At 39.0% G+C, this 24810-nt stretch overlaps 2 protein-coding genes across 3 annotated transcripts; one reads left to right on the forward strand and one right to left on the reverse strand.

Annotated features, from left to right (window-relative positions):
* Positions 1–1890: 1890 nt before the first annotated feature.
* exo5 (exonuclease 5) lies at positions 1891–15212 on the reverse strand. Of its 2 annotated transcripts, none has more exons than XM_020530469.2 (6): positions 15059–15212; positions 9793–9889; positions 8310–8566; positions 6312–6416; positions 5750–5922; positions 1891–3627 (listed from the first exon to the last, which is right to left on the reverse strand). In XM_020530469.2, the coding sequence occupies exons 1-6, from the start codon at positions 15210–15212 to the stop codon at positions 3160–3162; spliced, it is 1254 nt and encodes a 417-aa protein (XP_020386058.2). In that variant the 3' UTR covers positions 1891–3159. The 2 variants fall into 2 exon arrangements, with proteins under 2 accessions (XP_020386058.2, XP_048468591.1); XM_048612634.1 differs by lacking the exon at positions 15059–15212 and adding an exon at positions 12382–12771.
* Positions 15213–15422: 210 nt separating this feature from the next.
* On the forward strand, positions 15423–22245 carry c26h17orf97 (chromosome 26 C17orf97 homolog). The gene is made up of 2 exons (XM_020530473.2): positions 15423–16334; positions 20576–22245. The coding sequence occupies exons 1-2, from the start codon at positions 16121–16123 to the stop codon at positions 21010–21012; spliced, it is 651 nt and encodes a 216-aa protein (XP_020386062.2). The 5' UTR covers positions 15423–16120; the 3' UTR covers positions 21013–22245.
* Positions 22246–24810: the final 2565 nt, after the last annotated feature.

Genomic DNA, 24810 nt, shown 5'->3' on the forward strand with positions numbered 1-24810 from the left:
AAAAGTTGAACAGATGGTGAGGCTGCCCACAGTAAAAGGCAACGGGATACTAATAGTAGTAATGGAGAGATATAGATGTAGAACGGGTGTTAATGGTAGATGTTAGTAGCAGAGCTGACCTATTTTCTGCTACACAACATCCATAAACACATGATACATCTATAGCTCTCCTCTACTACCATCAGCACTCCCTTTGCTTTTTGCTCCAGGCAGCCTCACCATCTGTTCAACTTGCTCCTCCTCTCTTTGTCTGCAGCATAAAAACCATAATTTTCCAGCCATCTTCAGATCTGAAGAGTTATTCGACTTGAAACATTAATTCCTGTCTCTTTCTCTCCACAGATGCTACTAGACCTGCTGCTTTTCTCCAGCACTTTGTTTTTATTTCAGAACTCCAGCTTCCATCGTTTTTTACTTCTATATGTGTAAACGTAGTGTATTGAACTTTATAGCCAGGACCATAAGTTCTACTTTACCAAAAACTGTCCCTATAAAATTTGGACATTTTTGGAACTTAATAATTGTAATATCTAGCTTAGTAGTAAGTGTAGCTGAATTCTTATAGAGACAGAAGACTATGATTACATTATGGAACACTACTTAGCTTTTCCTATGAAATTCTTTTTGTGCCATTAAAAGTGAACTATTACAATTAGCTTGAATACTGTGTAAAGGAATTTTGCATGAACACATGCTAAACATGCAGATGCTAATATCCTGAAGTTTAAGTACAAAGTCTTAGCCTTAAGTTCATGGAATCACCTTTATTTCAAAGTAACATTCCCCCACCACCCTAGTTTTATTCTCCTTCAGATTCCTGCAGGCTTTATTATTAATTGTACCAAAAGTGAGGACAGATGACTTGCTCCTATGAAAAAATACTTTTGGCAGATTTTTTGTGTGACACAGACATTCACATGGTATGGCACCATATGCTGGTGCCCCACAAGTGGCAGAGCCCTGCTTGAAAAGGATTGTCTCACCCTTTGTAATATGGACCTTCTGAATACAACTCCATAATGATCCAACATTGATTCAGAGATTTAATGATATCAAGATAATCCTGAAGCATTTTACGTTCAAGGGGGTTCAGGTACATAGTTCTTCGAAATTTGTGTCACAGATAGACAGGGTAGTTAAGGATGTGTTTAGCATGCTTCATTGCTTGGTCCTTTGAGTATAGGACAAAAACAAAGTTGCTGGAAAAGCTCAGCAGGTATGGCAGCATCTGTGAAGAAAAAAAAAAAAAAAAAAAAAATCAGATTTAACCTTTCGGGTCCGGTGACCCTTCCTCAGAACGGAGTTCCTTTTTCTTCACAGATGCTACCAGACCTGCTGAGCTTTTCCAGCAACTTCTGTTTTTGTTCCTGATTTACAGCATCTGCAGTTCTTGGAGTATAGGAGTTGGGATGTCATGTTGAGGTTGAAAAGGACTCTGAGGGAGGCCTCTTCTGGAGTACTGTGTGCAGTTCTGGTCACCCACTTATTGGAAGGATATTATTAAATTGGAGAGGGTTCAGAAAAGATTGACCAGGATGTTGCCAGGAATGGAGAGATTGGGTTATTAAAAAATAGCCTGGGACTTTTGCACTGGAGCATAGGAGGTTGAGGAGGTGACCTTCTAGAGGTTTATGTAATCATGAGGGGTATAGATGAGGTGAACAGCAAGGCTTTTTTCCTTAGTGTGGGGGGGTTAAAAATATGCCCCCTAGTTTTGAAGGTGACAGGAGAAAGTTTTAGAAAAGGACATAATGGCAACTTTTTTCTTTAAAACACAGAATGGTTTGTGTGTCAAATGAACTGCCACAGGAAGTGGTGGATGTAGGTACAGTTACAACATTTAAAAGACATTTGGAGAAGTACATGAATAGGAAAGGTTTGGGGGGGAGGGATATGCCAAGCGCGGGCAAGTGGGACTAGTTTAGTTTGGGAACATGGTCAGCAGGGACCGGTTGGACTGAAAGGTCTGTTTCTATGCTGTATGACCCTATAATTTTCCAGGATGAATCAAACCAGTCACATCAAGAAAGTTCCAAATTCAATTCGCAACGGGTCTTCAATTAACAAACTGGTCTCACACAAGCACAGTAGGAGAAGGGAAAGTACAATTCAACATAGAGGAATGAGAAGATGCAAAAATTACTGGAGTTTTCACTATTTATTGACCCTAGCTAGGTGCATGTAGATGTTGGGTGACGATAAGTTTAGTGTATATGATGCCCCTGCTCTAAAGCCATGATTCATGTGTGAATCAGGGCTATTTAGAGGAGACATCTGGAGGCTTGTACTTCCAGAAAGTTAGTTCTTTCAAAAGAGGAAGGGGAAAGAAGGTAGGGAAGATGAAGGGCAGAAAATAAGTGATAGCTAAAAATTATTACTTTTTCTTTCAAACCCCCTCCTCAGTTTATAATCATGTTTCCCAAATTAGAAGGAATGAGAGGGTAAGATCAATAAGACGTTTTAGGTTGTATCATATAAAACTGACAGCAAAGAGCTGTGAAAAGAGAAATTTGGCAAGCCCGAGTGATGATGACCACTTGTATTGTACAACCTGTACATCATCAACACAAAATTACTAGCTCCACTTTACAACAATCACTATACTTCAAAATCATTTCATTGCATGGCCTATCAGATTAGAGCAATTGAAACTGTTTTCCTTTCCCCCACTTTTACATCAAGTATTTAAGGCCAGGAGACTCGCACACAAAAAATATGATGGGCAAGGTTTACATTTTTAAAGAAAGTGGCAGCATTTAGGCAGAGATCAACAAATGCTGAAAGAGACACTGACTCCTTACAACCTTAGCCTGTTGGAAATCACATCTGCCTAAAAGGCCACTTACTTAATGTCAATAGTTAACAGTATCACGAGGCACTTCACATACAAAAATACATTAGAGTGAAAACTGCTGTGAGGCAGTAGAAAGGCGTTAATGGAAATCCCCTCTGCAGAAAGCAGCATTTCCCAGACAATATTTGGCAAGTTATGTTCTGGGCAGCAAAGTCACAGAATGAAATCAGTATGCTGGCATTAATTGAGGAGCATTCAGATATTACTATGCTTACATCCTACAGCAGTACCGTGATGGTGGCTTCCTTCTAGTTAGGAGGCAAATCTGTTGGTCCCGGTTTAAAACCGGATGTTGATTGCAATCCTCATTTGCTTCGATTTGCTCGATTCTTTTGCGTAGCTTCTTCAGCTTTACTTTGTCTCCACTCACAAATGTCTGCAAAGTCACAGGACCGACATTTCCATGCCTCCTCAATATCCACACCCTTGGCCTCCCTCTGGCCCTTCCAGAAGGAGCAATAATGCTTTAGCTCACTTTTAACCCACTCCTCTTCAAAGTACACCACTTCTGTTCCAATTAGAGAGGCATCCGCTTGGTAACAGTATTCTATCTTCATGGTGTCAATATTGGGGATCTCTGCATACGTCAGGTTTAGCAACATTAAATCCAGAAGGTCACCGAACGTGTTTATGGAAAATCCCACCTTTTGGGCATGCATCAGAATCTCCGAACTAAACGGCTGCTCTGTCCGTAAGTGAAGGTGGTCAGTGATGGTTTCCTTGTTCAGTTGGCCTTTTATCATAGCCTCGAAGAGAAGTTTGTATATGTTAACCTGGTAATAAAAGGATTTAGTTTTATGAAATGATCAATACACAGAGCCAACATCACTCCAATATAGACTTAACATCTCCACAGATGCTACCAGAACGGAGTTTCTTCACAAATTTCTGTTTTTTTGTTTCCGATCTCTAGTATGCGCAGTTCTTTATTTCACTTCAACATACCTTTGCTATTCATTTCACACACCAAAGGTCTTCATTAGTTCCCTGGTTGTGCAGCATATTTTTTTTTAAAAAGCTTTATAATCCATGCAGAAATGACATGACAGTAATTTATAACTGCTCCCCAACTGGAATGTAGTGACATCATGTTCAATTTACCGAATGTGATCACAAAACACAACAACACCAGGAAATAAATAATGGCATTTAAACAGTGGGTTTTCTCATTGAAGAACTTCCCTTTTTAAGAGTGCTAAAACTGTTCTGTGTGGAGCCACAGCAGCGACAGTGCAGCAGCAGTGCCCCACAAGTATTAGTGAGAAATTGGTTGAAGGAGGAATATTGATCAGCGAGACTAAATGAAGCAGTATTTTGAATCAGGCAGCTATCACATTCGATAACTATAATTACAGGATTAAAAACCAGCACATGATAGAAATAAGAGCTTTTCCAATTGATTTCTGTAGTTGGAGAGAAACCAAGCTTCGTGTTTCCAATATATGCATAGTGTAGACACATGTAACAGCCAATTACTGTTGAATTTACGTATCAAGTCATTTAAGTCCAACCAGCAACTAATCAATCTACATGAAACCCTGTAAATCCTGACTCCTGCTTTATCAAACTGTACTGAATCACAGAGAGGTACAGTGGAGTACCAAGATTTTGTAGCTAGAGATTACAAGACAAAAATTGTATGGAAATATTATCTTTACTGTTTTTAAGGATATAACAACATTTTCTATAAATTCTATAATACAGAATTTTATAGTTTTAGAATATGATATTTTTAGAAGAGAATTAATCAAAACAAATATCAGGTCTAAAGTCTTGACACTTCAGAAAATCTAATCGCCTCCAAGATTTTTCGTAGTTAAATCATTAATAGTTGTTCTGACCATTATCTTGAGTTAAGAATATTAATGAATAAGTGAAAATACTTTCAAAGGGCATTGAGAGTTACCAGAGATTAATCTAAACGTGGTTCTCAAGCTGGAGACTACAGACTCCTTTCCAGGGGAAATCAGTAAGTGAACAAATGGGCAGCAGCCAGAGATGGGTCTGTTGTAAGGTCGGGGGGAGGAGTGAAGTGTAGAGGCCACAAATGATGTGCAGAGATGCTGGTTATCTCGAAGCACAAGAGCGTATGGAGCAGCATTCAGAGTTCATCGGGTAGACTTGCAGTCACCAAGGCTCCTGGTAGGCATTGGGTGAGTTCAGCTTGCTCACAAAAGGCAGTCTTTAAAAATAAATGTTTTAAAAAGGAAGGCACATTCACTTACCTAAAAACATTTCTAAAACACAACATGCACAACTTGAAAAAGAAATATCATACAATATTATGACCATAATTATTAACATATTTAAAGTTGGTCCTTCATCAACAAAGCTTGAGAACTACTGGCTAAACACAGAGCAAGAAAGGAAATGGAACCAAAGACAGCAATAAATCTAAGGAATTTTTTTTTTTTTTTGAAAAAGAAAGAGAACCCCAATGTTTTCCATGTCTAATTGAACTACTGGTGTGAGCAGATAATATTTAAATTTGACTTCTCCTAAACTCCAGCAACAGTGCACTGGACGTGTTTGTTCACTAGAGACTTGATAGGAGGCTTAAAACTTTCTGACCCATAGGTAAGACAGCTATCGAATAAGCCCAAGAGACAGTTCATGAAAGTATCTCCACAATCCCAACTCTGAAATTGCACTAATGTGCAGAGACTCCATGAACATATTGAACTGTAAAGTTAAAGTTAGTGTTGTGTTGATAATGACCCTACTAAGCAGTGGTACAAAACATAATTAGGATATATGCTTTATCAATCCGATTACCAGTCATTGTTGTTCCAAATGGTGTAAAGCATGATGCGAAAGGATGTTGTTGGTGTTTTAAATAACCCACTAAAGTGAGCCATGAAAACAGATCCTTTCCAAATTACTGCACCCACTTACTTGAAACAGATGACTCTTCCTTTGAGCTGCACTGGGATATGTTCGTTGACCACGAGTTTTCAGTTCACACAATTCCAGTTCACCTTTGGAATTATAGCACAGCTCATCAACAACACCAACAAGAAAAATCCCCTCTAGCTCTCCAAACACTGGCAGCTCTCGGACACGCTCTCCTATTCAATACACAACCAAATCACTTTGTTACAGTACAGTTGAATGGACAGCCACAATGACATTCACTACTCATGCTGATGGTTAGAAATTTGAGTCCTATGTTGACAATTACTCAAACTTGATTATCTTTCAGCTAGACAGTTTTCAGCTGTTTGCATAGGTGGTACATCTCACCATTATGATGCTGCTCATATTCTGAAGCGGCAAATTTTTTAAAAATCCTATCCAGCAGGTTTGGCAAAGTGGATGATGCTGTGGAAAATGCTACCAAAGCAGATTTCCTGGCTACAGTAAGATACTTTGAAGTATAAAATATGTTTGAGTTTTTTTAAATGATGAAAGAAGTTTCCTACTTTTAAGGTAAATACCTGACAATATTTTAACATACCTGCTTGCAAGAACTGGATCATTGAGAGAAGATTAAATATCTTCACAGCCCAGCTATCTTCCCGGCTCTCTACATTTATCGGGACAATATCCTGGATCTCCAATTCTAAAACAGAAGAAACAGAAATACACTTCACTGAAACTTCTCCTTTAATACCAGGACTACAGCACACAGCAGAATTGCAGTGTGAATTAAACTGGATAGATAGGGAGAGTTTAAGTCTGCCACTAAAAGTTCGAAAAATATCTACATTAAAAAGAAAACATTTCAGTCCCAGCCCACTTTGTTCATTAATGGAGCAGCACTGGTTCTTAAATAATTGTCAGGAGCAGTGATTCAATTAAATCTCAAGATCAGCCTTGGGTCTGCCAAGGCAGCGGTTTATTTAACAAAATGAACAGGTAAATGGGGCCTCATTCAGATGCAGAATCAGCTTCTGATTCCTCCTCTATTCATGTTAGATTATTGCAGAAAATAGTGCATAATACACAGTTCCAACTTCTGATCATTACTCTGTGTCCCTGCTGGAAAATGTGTGCCCTATAAATTATTTAATAGGAAATGGTCATTGTTGGCAAGGTCAGAATTTGTTGCCTATCCCCAACTGCCCTTGTACCGAGTGGCTTGCTCGGCCATTTGTGAGGGTAGTTAAGAGTCATCACATTGCTGTCAGTCGGATTCTCACATGAGCCAGACCACATAAGAACAGCAGATTGCCAGATGAGTTTTTATGACAATCATTCACCATTACTAAGATTTCGATTCCACCAGCTGCCACGATGGGTTTTCAATCAGTAATCCCCACAGCATTAGGTTGTACCTCTGGATTACTAGTCCAGTGACATTACCACTACACCATCGCCCCCTAAATATGTGGATAGGATTGGACTTAGTTGCAATGCAGCTCAGAACCAAATAACAAGCCCAAGCTTGGAAGCAAACACAGTCAAAGATGAAGTGACTGTGGACCCTCGGCACATTCGTGCCTTTAGAAGAAGGGGGATGAGAAACAAGAAATAAAAACATTGAAAAATAGATTCCCTCACCTATGAGCTGTATACGTAGGAAAATCACCAGGAAGTCAAGCGAGCAGATCAGTGCAACTATTATTTAGCAATATTTTCGGTGCATGCATAAAAGAGTAATAAGTCTGTTGACCATAGAGAACAAAACATTTTAAACTTAAAGTGGAAATTAAAAAGGGACACTTGCAAAAGTACACTGTGTATTTATGGTGCTAGGTTTAAACAAAAGTCAACTGCCAACAATTTAAAAAGGTGCTACTGAAAAATCAATATTTTATTTACTTGGAAGTACAGGATCACTTTATCTCTCTTACCCCTCCCAATTTTGAAGCTATTATATGCCTGTGTTGATATCAGTTGACCTTTGATCAATGGGGCCGGGATGGATAAATACAGCCAACCAGTAACAGGGAGCTTTTGAACTGGATGTTAGAAGGTGCACATGAATAACACTTGGCCGTACCAGCTTTCTTTTCTCTTTTCTGGAAAGCAGTTTATTCCTGTTTACTGATCTAAAAGGCACAGCATAGGATTTCACAGGACATGTGGTCCATGCCAGCTCCACTCAAGATGCTTCCAGTCTTTCCTCATCTAAATCCTCTATTCACTTTCTCACATTTGTCTCGTCTCCACTTAAGTACATCTTTCTATACACCTTAAACACTCAGTGTGGCACCAGGTTCCACAATCTCACCACTCTTTAGATGAAGAGGTTTCTTCATTCTCCACTAGATTTCTCATTGATTTATATTAGTGATCTCTGGTTAGGCTATTCCCCCACAACATTCTTTTTGCATCCACTCTAATTTTAAAACCAGTATTAAATCACCCCTCCCACCGTCAGCCAGATTTTGTTTTCCAAGAGCATAGAATTGTTGATGAAGGTCTGCATCTTAGGATCGTGTGGTTTCCAGCTATTACACCATGATGCTGGGACAAGCAATGTTCATTTCAGCGTTAAAAAAAAAGTTACCTCTTGCCAGGTGTAGACAGCTACCAGCTTTCACAACTGGAACTTCTTCTCGCAGTTGTTCAATGTGTGGCAGTTCCAGTCCATAAACCACTTGCTGCTCACACCAAACCTGTCTACTCAGGTCAGTGACATTCAGGTATTTTCGGCCAAAGCGCTCCAGCGGGATCCTTTCATCCTGCTTTCTCCGTTTAGTGCTACTTCCCTCAGGTGGCATTTCGCTTTTCTGTTCAGACTGATTGGAGGATTGCTCATTTCCACTGGGGTCAGGGGAGGGCAAGAGAAAGATTGATTGCCCAAATTTACTTTTCAATTATGGGGGCAGAAGCAAGCAAAGAACACCTCAGCATCGAATTCTCCTTTTAATAGGAAATACTTGTAATTAATGACCAGCTGTCAAAACCAGGGGTGATGTGTGGTGTTAAAGCATGCAATTATGGGACATTTTAATTATTAGATTGCTCTACCTGAAACAGAAACAGTTTCCTTCTCCTAAATAATCACTAGAACATAGGAGCAGGAATAGGTCATTCAGCCCTTTAAGTCTGTACACCATTCTAAATCATGGGTCATCAATTACCTCAATGCTATATGCTCATGTTGTCTCAAATCCTTCAATGTTATTGGTAACTGGAAATATATCAATTTTTGCCCTGAATTTACTTAATGACTGAGCTTACTCAGCCCTCTGAGGGAAGAGAATTCCAAAGATTCAACACCCTCCTCGTGAAGTAGTTCCTCCTCATCCCAGTCCCAGACAGTCTCAGAATAAGAGGCTATGTCACCCAGTTCTAGACACCGCAGACAGAATAAGCATCCTTTCTGTATATACAGTTTATCCCTTTTAAGAACTGTGTAACTTCCTATGAGACTGCCTCTTGCTTTTCTAAATTCTGAACAGAGAATACAGGCCAAGTATCCTCGTAGAACAGTCCGACAATCCCAGGGTTTAATCTGGTGAATTTCCACTGTATTCCCTCTACGGAATGTATATCCTTCCTTAGGCAAGGGGACCAGACTGCATTCAATAGTAGAGGTATGGTGTCACCAGTGTTCCTATACAATTGAAGCAAGACTTCTCTTGCAATTAAGGCAAATACACTATTTGTCTTCAGAACTACTTGTTGCACCTGAATGCTAGCTTTCAGTGACTTATGAAAAAAGATGTCTTTCAACACAACACTTTCCAAACTTTCACCCATTTAGTGTTTTGCACCTTCGTTTCTTCTTTCATTTCACCGAAAAGTATTAAAAAAGGATTTCACAAGAACTGCAATTGCCAGTGTTGGAGCCTGTAGGAAGGCACCAACAATGTTTTGTTTAACATTGCTAGAACAGCTGAATTGATAAAAAGCGTTGACACATTCAGCTATTTAAATGATAAATGAGCAATCTAACCCATATCTCCAAGCCAAGACTTATTATAAATGTACTATAAGGATTAGCCACAGTAATATATAAATGATATTAAATACTTAAAAATTACCTACAAATATCTTCAACAGTTCCTTGTCCAGTACAGCAAGATTCAGCAGATCTGCTAGAAGTGTGACCATCATCTCCCTCATTTAGTTCAGGTCTGTCTAGGAGATCAGAAATTAAACAAACAGGTCAGGATACATATTTCTGTAAACTTTACACATTCTCTTTTCAAACTGATTTAAAATTTCAGTTGTGCCAGAACTGAAAACCTATACTTCCCTCCAACTGGCTACAAAAAAGTTACAAAGCTGTATAATACTTCAGGAAATGTATATCTGATATTATAACTTCATACAACTATTAAGAAACATTCAGCTTGTTGAACTTTAAAGTAAATTGCATGCTCGTTCAAAAAAAAAATAAACTGGTTGACAGATAGAATGATACATAAGATTTAATGACAATAGGTGATGCAATTTATCAATAATTTCACAACTTTAAATGCATTCTTGGGCTGTCAATATTATTCACAAAAACAAAAATTCCAGCATCAATATCTGCCTAGTTGGTCAACATTTAACCCTCAACTCACCACTGAAATAGACAGTCGGTCATTGTCTCATTGCTGGATTTGGTGTGTGTAAATTGGCTGCCATTCTTTCCTACATTACAGTAACATTTCACAAATATTTAATTGGCTGTGAAGTGCTTGGAGACCTCCTGAGGTGCTACATAAATTCAAGTCTTCGTGCTTCCACGCAACCTGTACTTATTTCCAATTCTAGGCACTTACTACATCATGGGACAGCAATTACCACGAGTACTCTTCCATCATGCTAGCCTACATCAGATGGCTTGGGCCAGCTGACCACACATAGGCCAGTGTGCAGCATTGAGATAGGGAGCTGGTGGGAAGAATATCAGCAAGATAAAAAAAGGTGTACACAGTCAGGTTGACTAAACAAGATTTGATGTGGGTGCTTTCATGGGTGAGAGGGGGCAAAATAAAAGCGAAGTGATATCTGATGTGCACACATATAAAATCCAAACTCTACCAAATGATAAATGAATATTTATCAAGTCTATTCAGTCATAACTGGAAATAAGATCAGAGTCTTAAGTTTGGACAAAGAAAATTTATAAGTATACAGATAAATAGGGGACACCATTAGCTTATATGAACTTAAGTCTTCTATTTCATGAGTGTCCCAAGTTACTCCACAGGAGTGTTATAAAACAGAGACATTCAGTCACAAAGGTGACATTAAGTCAGATGACTGAATGATTGGTCAAAGAAGTAGGTTTTAAAAATGGCTTAAAGGAAGATACAGATGGGAAGAAGTGGGGACCTTGGGCCTGAGGCAACAGAGGGGATGTCTATCAATGATGGAACAGTTAAAAATGGGAATGCCCAGGCGGCCAGAATTAGAGGGACACATATCTCAGGGAATCGTGGGACTAAATGGGTTATTGAGGGATTTGAGAATAAAGGATGAGAATTTTTCAAGTGATTGTGGGTCAGCAAACACAGGAGTGATAGGGAAACAAAACCGGATAAAAGGTTAGGAAAGTTTTGGAAGACTTGGAGCAAATGGAGTTTGGAATATAAGAGACCAGCCAGGAGTGTGATGGAATAGTCAAGTGGTAATAAAATCATGAATGAGTGTTTCAGCAGCAATGACAGACTGCCATGCTTGCATCAATGGGTAGGTTCTTTTATAGTGAACAAGTCCAGGACTGGAACTTGAACCCAGGCCTTTCTGGCTCAGAGGTAGGAAGACTACCCATTGAGCCACTTAAGCCCATACCTTGATGCTGACACACTATATCAATCATAATGAAAATATATTTTGCCATCATACATAGGGCACAGAATTCAGGAAGCTCAGCAAGATGACAACACGCCTTTTTAAAAAAAAAACTATGATTTGTTGATAGAAAAAAATCTCAAGCTATTTCAATGAGCGAGACAGGTGATGAACTATAAAGACAGCTTAGGAAAAACATAGAAGTGACAAAGGATTAATCAAAAGATGGGTAGTTTAAAAAGAACGCACAAAATTGGCACTGTTACATCTCACTGGGATAGCATGTGAGCAATCAAGCTTGGCTATTCCTACAGTCATCACAAAATTTAACATAACAGCTCACAAAATTCCCCAATTTATCTGTCTTTCAGACCCAGGTTGACAGAAATCATGGACCAGGTTTCTGTACTTAAAAATTAGTATTTATTACAAATAAATAGATTTGGCTACAGGTAAATAACTATGAACCATCAATGTATAACTCTACTAGTTGAAACTCTAAGCACCTTATAAAATTCCCCTATACACACACCTACAGAGAGAATATAAAATACAGGAGTCATAGGCAGAGGAAGGCAGTCTAAATGGTCCCTGCTCAGCTTGTCCTGGCTTGCTGCTCCTCAACATTCCAAGTACTTTCATTTGCTCACAGGAGATACAGAGTGACTAGTTCACACTAATAAAGTATCTCACTTATTGGTTAACCACCACAGCTTACAGCAATTGAAGGGAAATAGACTTTCTTCAGGCGCAAAATGTTTTTACTGCAGAGAGGATACCTCCTTCTTTTCTAGAGGTCCAATGACTCCTACCGAAACATTCACACCCACAAGATGGTCAGTTACCTGGGAGCCAATTACACAGTTGTTGACAGGTGTTTGTTATTGGTCTGGTGGGTAGTGACCAGTTGTCCATCAGCTATCTGTTGCCTGACAAAAGTTCCATTCGTACACACCCCTTGGCTCAGGTTTGCCTGCAACTAGACTTCCCCTCTGCTTGAGCAAACAGCAGTTTAAAATAGCATTTACAATGAAGGTCAAGTAACTTGCTTCTAAAAAAAGTGTAGTATTCCTTTCCAATATCGTTGGTTTTTAAAACAAACAAACAAACAGTCTGTTCCGTTTTCAGTCCACAAACAAAATTACAGAAAAAATATACAGTATTTACAGCCTATCCTCAGGACCTCAAAACAGATTCTGCATTACTTTTTAAATTGTAACTACTGTTGTTTACTCATAAATCTGATAACCAATTCGAACACAACAAAATCCCACAAACAGAAAATCAGAGAAATGATCAGTTGAAATAATAGAAAATGCTGGAAAAACACAAGTCAAATTCCACCTATGGTGTAAATCTGAAATTAAGAGAGAAAATGTAGGAAGAAAGACATCAAAGGAGCAATACAGCTAATATTTGAGCTAATATTCAGCAAAGCTGAACTGGACTTGAAATGTTTATGGTTTCTCTCTCCACAGATCTGCCAGACCTGTTGATTTGCTCCAGCATTTTGTATTAGGCCAATTTTTGTTTTTTGTTAATCGAGAAGAATGTTGGTCAGGTTACTAAGAAATTGCCTGCTCCTAAAAGGAAGACTGGCATCTACACAACACATTCCACAACGACAGGACATTCCAGAGCACTTCACAACAAATGAAGCCATCTAAAAAGTGTAGCTGCTATAGTAATATTGGCCAATATGCACACAAGCTCTCACAAGCAATAACATGAGAATGATTTGATTTTCTGTTGTGGGATGTGACCTCCCTATTATTGTTCATCCCTGCCTGCCCTTGAATTGTGGCTAGCAGACCACATGGAGTCAACCACACAGTTGTAGGTCTGGAGTCACATATGAGCCAGAGTTGGTAAGAATGACAGTGAAGTAGATGAGGTTTTTAACAGCAACTGACAATAGTTTCACAACACAAGTTTTCAACAGAGATAGCAGGAACTGCCGATGCTGGAGAATCTGAGATAACAAGGCGTAGAGCTGGATGAACACAGCAGGCCAAGCAGCATCAGAGGAGCAGGAAAGCTGACGTTTCAGGTCTGGACCCTTCTTCAGAAAGAAGGGCCCTTCTTCAGAAGAAGGGTCCAGACCCGAAACGCCAGTTTTCCTGCTCCTCTGATGCTGCTCGGCCTGCTGTGTTCGTCCAGTTCTACGCCTTATTATTCCAGTTTTCAACTCCTGATTTTTCAATGAATTAATTAATTTGACTTTTCGCAAGGTTGAATTAAAAGGGTTAGTCTCTAGATTACTAATCCAGTGATATTACCACTAAATCACAGCCTCCCTAACTGCTGATTGAGGGATAATTACTGAACAGATGAGTGTATTGGAAGTAACTTCCCTGCTCTTCCAATGAGTGTGCTATGCTCTTGGTACTGCACCAGAAGGGAAGGTCAGCCTGAACTCCAATTCTGAATGCTACTTGAACGCAGACCCTTCTGAGTCACAGGAGTGTTTTTAGTTGCTCGTGGAATGTGGGCACCACTATTTTGACAAGCATCTATTGTCATTTCTGTGGATCTGAAGTCACACCGAGGCAGCAGTTTCCTTCCCATAAGACATTATTTAACCACATGTATTTTTTCCCAACAATTGACAGTCACCGTTAGACCTTTAACTGCAGATTAGAAATTGGGTTTCTGAATTAATAGTCTAGCAGTAATAACATTAGGCTATTGATTCCACTGCTAACGAATCTTTAAACAGCCACCTGAAAAGGAAAACAGTTAACAGTAGGGCCCCGGGTAGTATTGTTGAACAGACAGACCTAGGGGGTTCAGGCACCCAGTTCTTTGAAAGTTGCATCACAGGTAGACAGAGTGGTTAAAAAGGCATTTAGCACACTTGCTTTCATTGCTCAAACCACTGAGTATAGGAGTTGGGACATCATGTTGAGACTGTACAGGACATTGGTGGAGTCACTTCTGGAGTACAGTCTTCAGTTCTAGTCATAGGCTGGGACTTTTTCACTGGAGTGTAGGAGGTTGAGAGGTGAACTTATAAGAGGTCTATAAAATCATGAGGGGCATAGATAAGATGAATAACAAAAGTCTTTTCCCGAGGGTGGAATATCTTTAAGGTGAGAGAAGAAAGATTTAAAAGGGACCTTGAGGGACAACCTTTTCCACATGCAGTTCTGAGGAAGAGGACCCGAAACGTTCACTCTGATTTCTTCCTTCACAGATGCTGCCAGAACTGCTGGACTTTTCCAGCAACTTCTGTTTTTTTTCCACACGCAGAGTTGTTCGTATGTGGAATGATCTGCCAGAGGAAGTGGTAGGTGCAGGTACAGTATAACGTTTAAAAAACATTTGAACAGGTACATGAATCGGAAGGGTTTGGAGGGATATGGTCCAAATGCAGGCAAATGGGACATGTTAATAGTTTGGGAAATATGTTCGGCACGGTCGAGTTGGACCGAAGGGTCTGTTTCCGTGCTGTATGCTCTACAACAGACAGGATCAGCTTCACTGTAATGCTTCATCTACAACTATCAATGAACCAGGTACCACATTCGGCGCAGAACAAATCCAATTCCAATGCGAGGAGCTCCGCGTCACTAAGCTCCGGCTGCATCGTTCCAGTCGACTTCCGGCAAGTTTGTCCGTCCGCCTCAACCATCCCTCCAGCGCCTTCGAAGGTCGGTTCCGCCTCGGAGTTCATACTTCAGCCGCACTGAAACTATTCTTTACATTCCAAAACCGATCATCTCTCATTGCTTCCGCCGCCCCCGAGCACGGCTGAGAACATCACGGCTCTAAAACTGGGAACGGAAAACCAGAAGGCCGCCCGGCATTTTGTAGCCGCAGCCAGACGAAGCTCAAACCGGGCGCAAAGTGGGACGGCCGCGGAATGTTACATAAACCGAAGATGATTAGGGAACCGCGAAGCGAAACAGAGTCACCACCGTAAGATGTTGTTAGCTGAAAATTCCTGGAGGGTCCTTGACGATTTCAGTTTGTTTTTGTTTTAATTGGTACTGTGGTTATTTTTATGGGGACTATGTTCTTAGGCGGATGTATCAAGGGAAAGGGAAGAGGCGTTTCCATGGTGATGAGTCGTTTGGATCCTGAGAGTGACTAAAACACAACAGAGTGCAGGCTGGAGAAGTAGGATTTCTAGCTTAAAACAGTGAGAGAGAAGGGGAGATAAATCAACTAACTTTGACTGGGGAAAGAATGCGAAGAACAATAAAAAGAAAAAGTGATAGATTAAACAGGAAGCTGTCTGAGTAAGCATGAGGTACAGGCTGGCCTGTTCGCTCTAGGTGAGAGCAGTTGCTTCAAAGCAAAAGATCAAACGATATAATAATGTAATTTTTTAACGATAAAGAACTGGAGGGAATGACTATAAATTAAAATCCGGGACAGTTTGGAGGAGGAGGAAAGCGTTGAAAATAGTTTCATACTTAAATTCTGTTGCGAATGTGCTTTTGAGACCCAGGGATTAGTGCATCCAAAAATATTCTTTTGAAAATCCCTGCCCTGTAAAACAGGTCAGTAATATTAAGAAAATGAAACAAAAGATTCTTTGACATGAAAAAAAGAAAAAGGGGAAATTTATGAAATTGGATGCAAAATTGCAGGTTGAGCAAGATCAATAGTTATCTAGGAATGGAGGATAAAATACCTACCAGCAAATGTAAGATGAAGTCAACCACAAATCTGAGTGTTGAATCAGAAGAAAAGAAGAAAATTAAGAAGAGAGATAAGGCAAAGAAGAAATCCTCTACGACAAGAAGAAATTCTTCAAGTACTCCATCGACTTCAGATGAGACAGTTCTGGGTAGGGCACATTTCAAATTTGGATTATTAAAATCTAAGATTGTGAAATACATGGAAGACAAGGAATACACTGCCTTTAGTAAAAGTAACCATAGAAAACTGCAAGAAAAGTGACTGGTCTGTCAGCAACTTTGATGACAGGAGATAGCATTTTCGACTTGTGCACTTATTTAGGAATATAGAAGTATACTGGCATCAGAAAGTGAATTGGAGGGAGAAAAACTATAGATATAAAAAGACAACACAGAAAATGGCAAGGCAATTATCTGTTGGCGTTCAACCAAATTAAATATATTTTTAAGTGAATAGCTCAGGAGGAAGACTAAAGCAAAGGGGAAAAAATTGGAAAGTCAAAAAACTTTGGTAAATGTTTGAAATGAGAAGTAAACAGTGGCCCACGAAGCCTTAAAATGATATAGAGCTGGTCATCAGGGTTAGGTACAGCCTTCCTACACATCAAACTTCTTTTCTAGTGAAGAGCCTGAACTCAGCACCAACTCATCTCCCATCCAATCTGCTTTTGTTTCCAGTTGTGCTTTAATATCTTGCTAATATGGATTTTTCCTCCAATTTCTTTTATCGTAGCAATGTTTTAATGACCTAAACAGAAACAAAGAGGAATAAAAATAATAAGCGCTGGAGCAGAAGAGTCCAAAGGAGAGTCATATTGGACTTGAAATGTTAACTTTGTTGCGGTCTCCACAGATGTTGCCAGACCTGCTGAGTTTCTCTTGCACCTTCTGTTTTTATTTCAAATCTGCAGCATGTGTAATACTTTACTTTTCTAAGAAAGTAAGAGGACATGCTTTACTCCTCTGTATCACAGAATGATGGCATAGTATAGCCTGCTCATTTAAGAAGGAGACCATGACATAGTTTTCATGTCACTGGTCTAGTAATGCAACAGACCAGGCTAATGGTGATACAGGTTCAAATCCCAGCAATGGCAGCTGATGGAATTTAAATTCAACCAATAAATCTGGAATTGAAAGCTAGTCTCATTGATGGTGACCATGAAAACTATCATTGACTGTCATAAAAATCCATCTGGTTCACTAATGTCCTGAGAGGGAGGGAAGTCTGCCTTCTTTGCCTAGTGTGGCCATGTTTGGCTCCTGACACGGAGCATTGTGGTTGATTCTAAACTACTGTTTAAAGTGGCATTAGCAAGCAACTCTATTCAAGTGAATTAGGGATGGGCAACAAATGCTGGTCTTGTCAATGATGTGCTTGTCCCTTAAAGGAAGTCTCCACCAGCTCTTTTAAAGAACTCACCTGCTTTTTCTTTATTTCCCTGAATCTTTTTCTCCACCAAAAATTTATCCAATTCCCTTTTCTAGGATACTGAATCTGTTCCCATCACCTGATCAGGCAAAACATTCCAAATCCCAACCACTTGTTACATTTACAGCCATCACAAGCATTTTCTTTTTTCATTTATCTAAAGCCATCATTACTTTAAACTTTGCTTTCTCTGCTCTAAATAGAACAACCTCAGTTTCTCCAGTCTATCCACATAATTGTAATTCCTCATCCCTGGAAGCAATCTGGTAAATTTCTTCTGTACTTGCTCAAAAGTATTCACATCTTTTGCAACCACAGAAGTGTGATATTTAACAATTGCGAGATATGATTTTTCTGACTGAAGTCAACTTCATAGTAAAGTTTAAGTCACTTTTTTCTGGCATTATAACAATAAATGCATTTGAGTTGTTTTTCATCTTACAAACAAATTGTTAACTGTAAACCCAGTTTACTTCCAAGCATACTTCCTCAAGATGCTGGACAAAAGAATCATTTTAAAAGTCCCAAGTTTATTAATTTAAAGATAATTTACCTTCCCCCTAATATCATATAATTTTCCATGGAGACATGAAGCAAATGGCAGTGAATATATACAAATGTATTTGGACTGTTTCCCAGTTACCATCTTGTACCAGAGCTGGAAGTTTGCTGTAGAAAGCTACCTGAAGCTCAGCAGAGCTCAGATTTATTCTGAATCCATGCAATCTGTATAATCAAGTGTTAATTGCTTCTCATTACTGTATAATTAAAACAGCATCACGCACATGGCAAAACATTACTATAATAGGAATACTGCCAAATTCTTACGGTAGGATTATTTTATTGCAAATTGTATGGATTCCAGTAGATGGCATCCTGTGATTACAAGTTGTAACAGAACAAGCATGAGTTTGCATGCCTGGAATAGTATTGCTTAATCCTGATGTGAATGCTCCCCTTACTAAGTTACAGAATAAATAGGTACCTGGGAGTGATGGAGAATATTTACAGAATCACAGGGTTCATGTGGCACTGCATGCTAAAATGTTTCGTAAATGGTAGCTGAGTCACCAGACGGAATTTCAACTGCTAACTTTCTCCAAATAGAGTTATGTTTTATTATCATTACAGATTAGCTGTTTTATTATATTATGAGTGCAGAGTAAAACTTTATAGTAGTCACACGTGCAATTTTTCATGTCAGTATATGCACGATATAACTAGAGAAATCTGGTGGCCTTATCATTTTTTTCAAAAGGGAGTTCAAATCGCCATTCTTCAATACTTTCTTTTAAATAATTCAGAGTAGCATTAGCAGACATCCTAAGCAGATTTCTTATTTACATTCCTATCAGGATATGGAAAAGATATTTTATAATCTGGAGAGAAATCAAGGAGGCGATTGTGGCTGAAGAGATAAATGACAGTAAGTTGCAGGCTCATCTAGTGATGCTGCACTTTTTTCTGATCTCAGTGTGATGGGAGTGTTGCAATGGTTCGCTGAGCAAAAGCTAAATGCTAAGCAAGTACAAAATATTCAGCAGACATCATACTCCATATCTCCATCATAGAGTTATAAGAGATATACAGCGCAGAAACAGACCCTTCGGTCCAACTTGTCCATGACAACCAGATATCCTGCATAACTCTAGGCCCACATCTGCTCCTATGATGCTGCTTGGCCTGCTGTGTTCATCCAGCTCTGCACCTTGTTGTCTCGGATTCTCCAGCATCTGCAGTTCCTACTATCTCTTCCTCTAAACCCTTCCTATTTCGTATACCCATCCAGATGCCTTTTAAATGTTGTAATCATACCAGCTTCCACCACTTCCCCTGGCAGCTCATTCCATACATGGACCATCCTCTGCATGAAAAAGTTGCTCCTTTGGTCCATTTTCTATCTTTCCCCCTCACCTTAAACCTATGCTCTCTAATTTTGGACTCCCCCACTCTGGGAAAAGATCTTGCCTATTTACCTTATCCATGCCCTTCATGACTTTATAAACCTCTATAACATCACCTCTCAGCCCCAGATACTCCAGGGAAAATACCCCAGCCTATTCAGCCTATCCCTGTAGCTCAAACCCTCCAACCCTGGCAACATCTTCGTAAATCTTTTTTGAATCCTTTCTAGTTTCACAACATCCTTCCTATAGTAGGGAGACCAGAATTGTACACAGTATTCCAAAAGTGACTGAACCAATGTCCTGTACAGCTGCGACAAGACTGTCCAGTGTCTCTCTCTGCCTGATACAGTTAAGTAAAGGGCTAGTGATATTGCAAAAAAATTATAATTCTTTCAATGATAATGAATCTTCAACCCCGAACAACCTTTGGTAGTTCCGTGTCACAACAGTCTGAGTTGCTGCAATATACTTCCAATAAACTGTCTAAAACATTTCAAAAAAAAAACTGGAGGAGGAATCACCCCTCAATTTCTAATTAAGTGCTTTTCAGCTTTCTGGACTCATGAGGTCAACAACTTCAGACCATGAACTCTTTTTTTTCCATTTTGATCATTTTTTTCCCAGTATCTATATCTTGATTTCACAATTTTGCTTTCAGTCAGAGCTGACCTTTACTCTGCTTTTCACACCAATTGTGGAATAATGCTTTGATTCTTCATTACCATTCTTCTTTGCCCTTTGTTCCTCAGTAGCTTTGATCCCTAATCCTCTTTGCCCTCTAATCTTTTTCTGATCTTCACTTTTTTCTACCTGCTCCTTTCCCTATTTTCAACAGCACAAAATCCATCATATTTTCACCTCCCTTCACTTCCCAAGAAGTTGTATTGGACTCAAAACATTAAATCTATCCATAGGTCAGGCCAGAGCTGCTGAGTTTCTTCAGTATTTTCTGCTTTTGCATTATTTTAAAACTGACTAAAATCTTCAAATATGCTATCTCTTTATAATCAATCATTGCTGTCCAGCTCCTAACAGCTTCCTTTCTCTATAGCTCATAAACACCGGAAAAGCAGTAAACGGCATACACATGCTACATCTCCAAATATTGAAACGCCGTTTAGTCAAGGGGACACCAAGCAAAATCCAAAATCTAGGAATATCAGCGATAAAACCGACAGAAGTCAGGATTCAGATGGTGATTCCCTTTACTCTGTAGATCAGCTGGCAACGTCAATAAATGAGACTTTGCGGTGGGATGGAATTCTTGAAGATCCCGTAGCAGAAGAGGAGAGGATCAGACTTTACAAGCTAAATCGACAGCTGAGGTACCTGGCTGCCCAGAAAAGTTCTTACAAGGATATTGAACTTTGCCAACAGGAGCTTTCTGCTATTCGGTCTCAGAAGGAGAATCCATATATTATCAGCAGTAAGACGTTACAGCAACTAGCCATAAAGGATCACTGCAACTCTTATTTTGTGGGCCAATGATCCTGAAGCCAAAATACATTTTTGCCCGAGCCAGAGTCCCAGTTCATATCCCTCTAATCACAATGATACTTGCAGTTATAAAGCTCTGGATACAAATATGAAAGTGGTTTAAATTGCCTTTTTTATATGGTTTCTCAAATGTTCTGAAAGAAGATCTTAGGCTGAACAACTAGGACAAAGGAAGACTGTTGCATATCAAACCTCTTCAGTTTGGATTCAGAATATTGACTGAAATTATTAAGTGAACATTGACAATCTATTTGAGCACTACAGAATTCTGTAAAGACAACACATATTGAGCTCAGTGAAGAAAAGAAATTAGGGTTTTGAATCCAATTTGTGTTTCCTTTTTTTTCAGGGGGGGAATAGGCAAAATCGTTGTATCTTAATGGGTTAATTGGATTCCAGTTACTATTAGGTAAAATCAGTAGGCATTTAAACCTACAACTGCTCAGACTAATGGTTTCTTCCCTCATTCAAATTGCTCGTTTAGGTGTTTGAACAAATTCTCTCTGTGTAAATTATAAGCTGGGAGACCAAAGTGTCATTTTTCTTCATTGTGAGGTTTTGTTGTTCTTATAAGATGCTGCTATTTTGATTTGCAAGCAAGGTACAGTGATTAGTAACACACTAATCCGCTCCTGCAATCTCTCTTGAATGGAGTGAGCAGCCATGGAGGTGAGAAATTACTGTTGAGCCAGTTCTGGCTTCTCCCACACATCTTTGTATAGCCATTCCAGGTTTCATGTTGGCAGTACTCTGAACTGGGTCACCAACCATACCCTCAGATGATGTGTTATTTATTTAAGATGTGAAATTGTGACCAGTTGTATTAATATACATAAAGACATTTTAAAAACTGATAAATTCACAAGTCAGTGATATGTACTCAAAGATGCAAAGGGAGAACTTGTAATGTTGCACTAACTCTCAGCACGATTAGTGCATCAAAAACCTCATTTTGGCTACCAGTGATTTAAAGAGGGATTGTAAAACAGAGCTATTTTTAAAAGCTATGGTTAGTTTTGAGCACAAATTATTTCATACTTTTGTTTTGGTGAGTCAAATATATCTGCACTTTCAGCAGGAATTGTTCAATCAATGAAGATCTTGCCTGATTGTACATCTGACTTTTAGATTCAGCCTCAGGCTTATCTTTGTTAAATATCCAGCTTCAAAATATTTTCTATACTTCCAACATATATGATAGGCTGCAGAGTTTTGAGATAGAAAATTGACACTGCTTTTAGATGTAAAAATGCTTAAGTAAAATTATTTACATCAAAAATATATTAAATCAAAGTATACTAAAATCAATTGTCAAAATCAATTTTGCAATATTTGTACATTCAAATTTAACACATTTAAAATTATATATTTACATTTTTGTTAAAGCAAATGTTTTCAAAATACCTTTACAAGAAATTGCTGTCAGCCTCAAATGTTTTTCTAAACTATTCTACATACCAGCGATTCTTATTTTAAATTTGCCCCATGGTGCAATTAATCAAGGATTTGATAAGTCAGTTCACTGTTCAGTTGGTATGGATTATCACAGGTTCTGTGCTATGTTGCACGCACACAGAGCTGTCATTGATTCAAAGGGATGCAGTGGACTACATTTTAAAATACAACTTTCAAGCCATTTATCTAATTGAAAAATTTTACATTAAGCGATCCTATTTTCTGCCTATGCAATCATGGATGTCACTCCTTGTGACAAAAGAAAGCAAATATGCTCTCAGAACCAAAGTATCCCAGCATTCAAAGAGCACATGAAAGGACATTATTTGTATTCATGAGGCGTTATATCTAGATAGAGCTACTATGCTCAACCTCCTGTCCTGTTTGATTCTGTTAAGCTTCCAACATCTTATCCACTCCATCATCAAGATCACCTATTCCACTTCCATAATATTGCCTTTCTCTGTGTTTCAATTAAGCAGTTACTGAAACCCTTATTTTATTACTTCCAGATTCAATTATTATAATGCTTTCATAGCTGGCTTTTTATCTTCCTCCCTGCATAAATTTGAGATGATCCAAATCTCTGTTGCTTGAATTCCAAGCCTCACCAAATCCTGCTTTGCCATCATCCCTATACTTGTAGGTCTGCATTGTCTGCTGGTCCATTTTAAGATTTCCGTTATGCTCAAATCCTTCAGTGGATTTTCATCTCCCTTTCTCTGTAACCTCCTCCAGACATACTATCATCCATGATTCTGTATTCCTCTAACTCTGATCTCCTGTGCACTGCAATTCTATTTGCCACACCATTAACCATAGTACCTTCAGCTGTCTTAAATTCTGGTAATTGTCTGTCTCTTCACTTTTCCCTCCTTTAGGATCTTCTTTAAGTCTTACCTGGTCTCAGTGACAGTTTCTCAACAAATGTTATAGTGTCATTGGATGCTTGAGCAGGCTAGCAAGCCAGAGATTCAGTGGTAGCTAACAGCAATTAAACACTGGATCAGCAACTGCCTTGATTCAAATGAGATGAGTAATAACTACCTTTTATGTAACTAGTAAGTTATTTCATTTTACTTGCTTCTGTTTAATTCTCTTTAGATTCTCTTGCACACCCACTAATAACCAGCTTCCAAGGTGCATTGGCAGAAACCCAGAAGCAAGTTACCTTACAGATCGCCATGGATTATGTGCAGAGTAGAGACACAATTCGAAAAACAAAAGAGGAATGAGTGCCATATTGAGCAGAGTATAACATGCATACACTTTGCCTCAATTAAACAGAAGACACCAATAATGACATTAACATAAAACCAAATTATAGGCAATCCAGGGAAAAGGGCAAAAGCATGGATTACCTCAACTGATAGCACTGTGTGCTCCAATGTACTGTGATTGATTTTAAAGCGTAACCTATATTTCAACTGCAGTTTAAACAATTTTAATTCTGTTCTTGACCAAGAGAGAATACTGAAGCTTTGGAAAAAGTGCCAGTGATGGAAACTAGTCTCATTCACAGTACAAAGCAGTACTTCCCAAATATTTTCCCTATGACCCCATTTCAGGATTGAAATTTGTCATGAGAAAGTAATGAGGAAGGGAGAATGCCTCACTACCCCAGTAGGAGTCCCTATTCTCACTGAGGGAAGCCCTGTTATAAAGCATCTTAGTTATTAAGGAAGGCTGAGAGAGTTAGGACTCTAAAATTTATGGTCATGAATTAATTTGAAATTTGAAAAATAAATGGAAGAAATTAATGGTGTTCTAGATCATAATTTGGTCCTGCTAAATGGGGTAGAAAGGATTAGGATTGCAGTAGATTGCATTTAGGTTGAGTCTCAGGAAATTCTTTTCCCAGAGAACAGTGAATCTCTGGGACAGGTTCTGATCTCACACAGTGCATGCTAACTGGTCGAGTTCCTTCAAAGTGACAACCGTACAACTTCTGATTGCAGCAGAGACTAGTTGAGTTAGTCAGGCATTTTTCGGATCCCCAGCCCCACCAGAAATGGCCCATTTCTTAAATATTGCTTTTTGTCTCATCAGGATGTTACACTTTAAGTGGGGTGTGAATTTGTATAGATGTAGGGATATGCAGTACTGGGTATTGCAATCAACAGATCTGAGGTCTTTTTACCAGTCACTCACTCATTATTCATACATTCATCAGTTTTGTAGGACCTTTAATCACAGAGCCCAGCACAGGTTAATTTCTATCTTCTATAAATTTATAGTCAGTCAATATAAATGTGGTCCCAAATTAGTTCAGAGATGGGCAACAGTAAGACTCTGTAGTCTAGCAAACAATGAGTGGAAGATCATATCTTGTGA

The sequence above is a fragment of the Rhincodon typus genome, chromosome 26, assembly GCF_021869965.1.
Source record: "Rhincodon typus isolate 14 chromosome 26, sRhiTyp1.1, whole genome shotgun sequence".
NCBI classification, from domain to species: Eukaryota; Metazoa; Chordata; class Chondrichthyes; order Orectolobiformes; family Rhincodontidae; genus Rhincodon; species Rhincodon typus.

What these genes read in the sequence shown, in the direction of transcription:
- exo5 (XM_020530469.2), bottom strand. Translation starts at nt 15,212, where the DNA reads ATGAACTCCGAGGCGGAACCGACCTTCGAAGGCGCTGGAGGGATGGTT. An exon ending in TTTGTTCTGCGCCGAATGTG is followed by an intron (nt 9,890 to 15,058) that starts GTACCTGGTTCA and finishes CTGATCTCCTAG; the next exon opens with ACAGACCTGAACTAAATGAG. An exon ending in CTGTCTACACCTGGCAAGAG is followed by an intron (nt 6,417 to 8,309) that starts GTAACTTTTTTT and finishes CTTCTGTTTTAG; the next exon opens with AATTGGAGATCCAGGATATT.
- c26h17orf97 (XM_020530473.2), top strand. Translation starts at nt 16,121, where the DNA reads ATGCAAAATTGCAGGTTGAGCAAGATCAATAGTTATCTAGGAATGGAG. An exon ending in TTCAGATGAGACAGTTCTGG is followed by an intron (nt 16,335 to 20,575) that starts GTAGGGCACATT and finishes CTTTCTCTATAG; the next exon opens with CTCATAAACACCGGAAAAGC.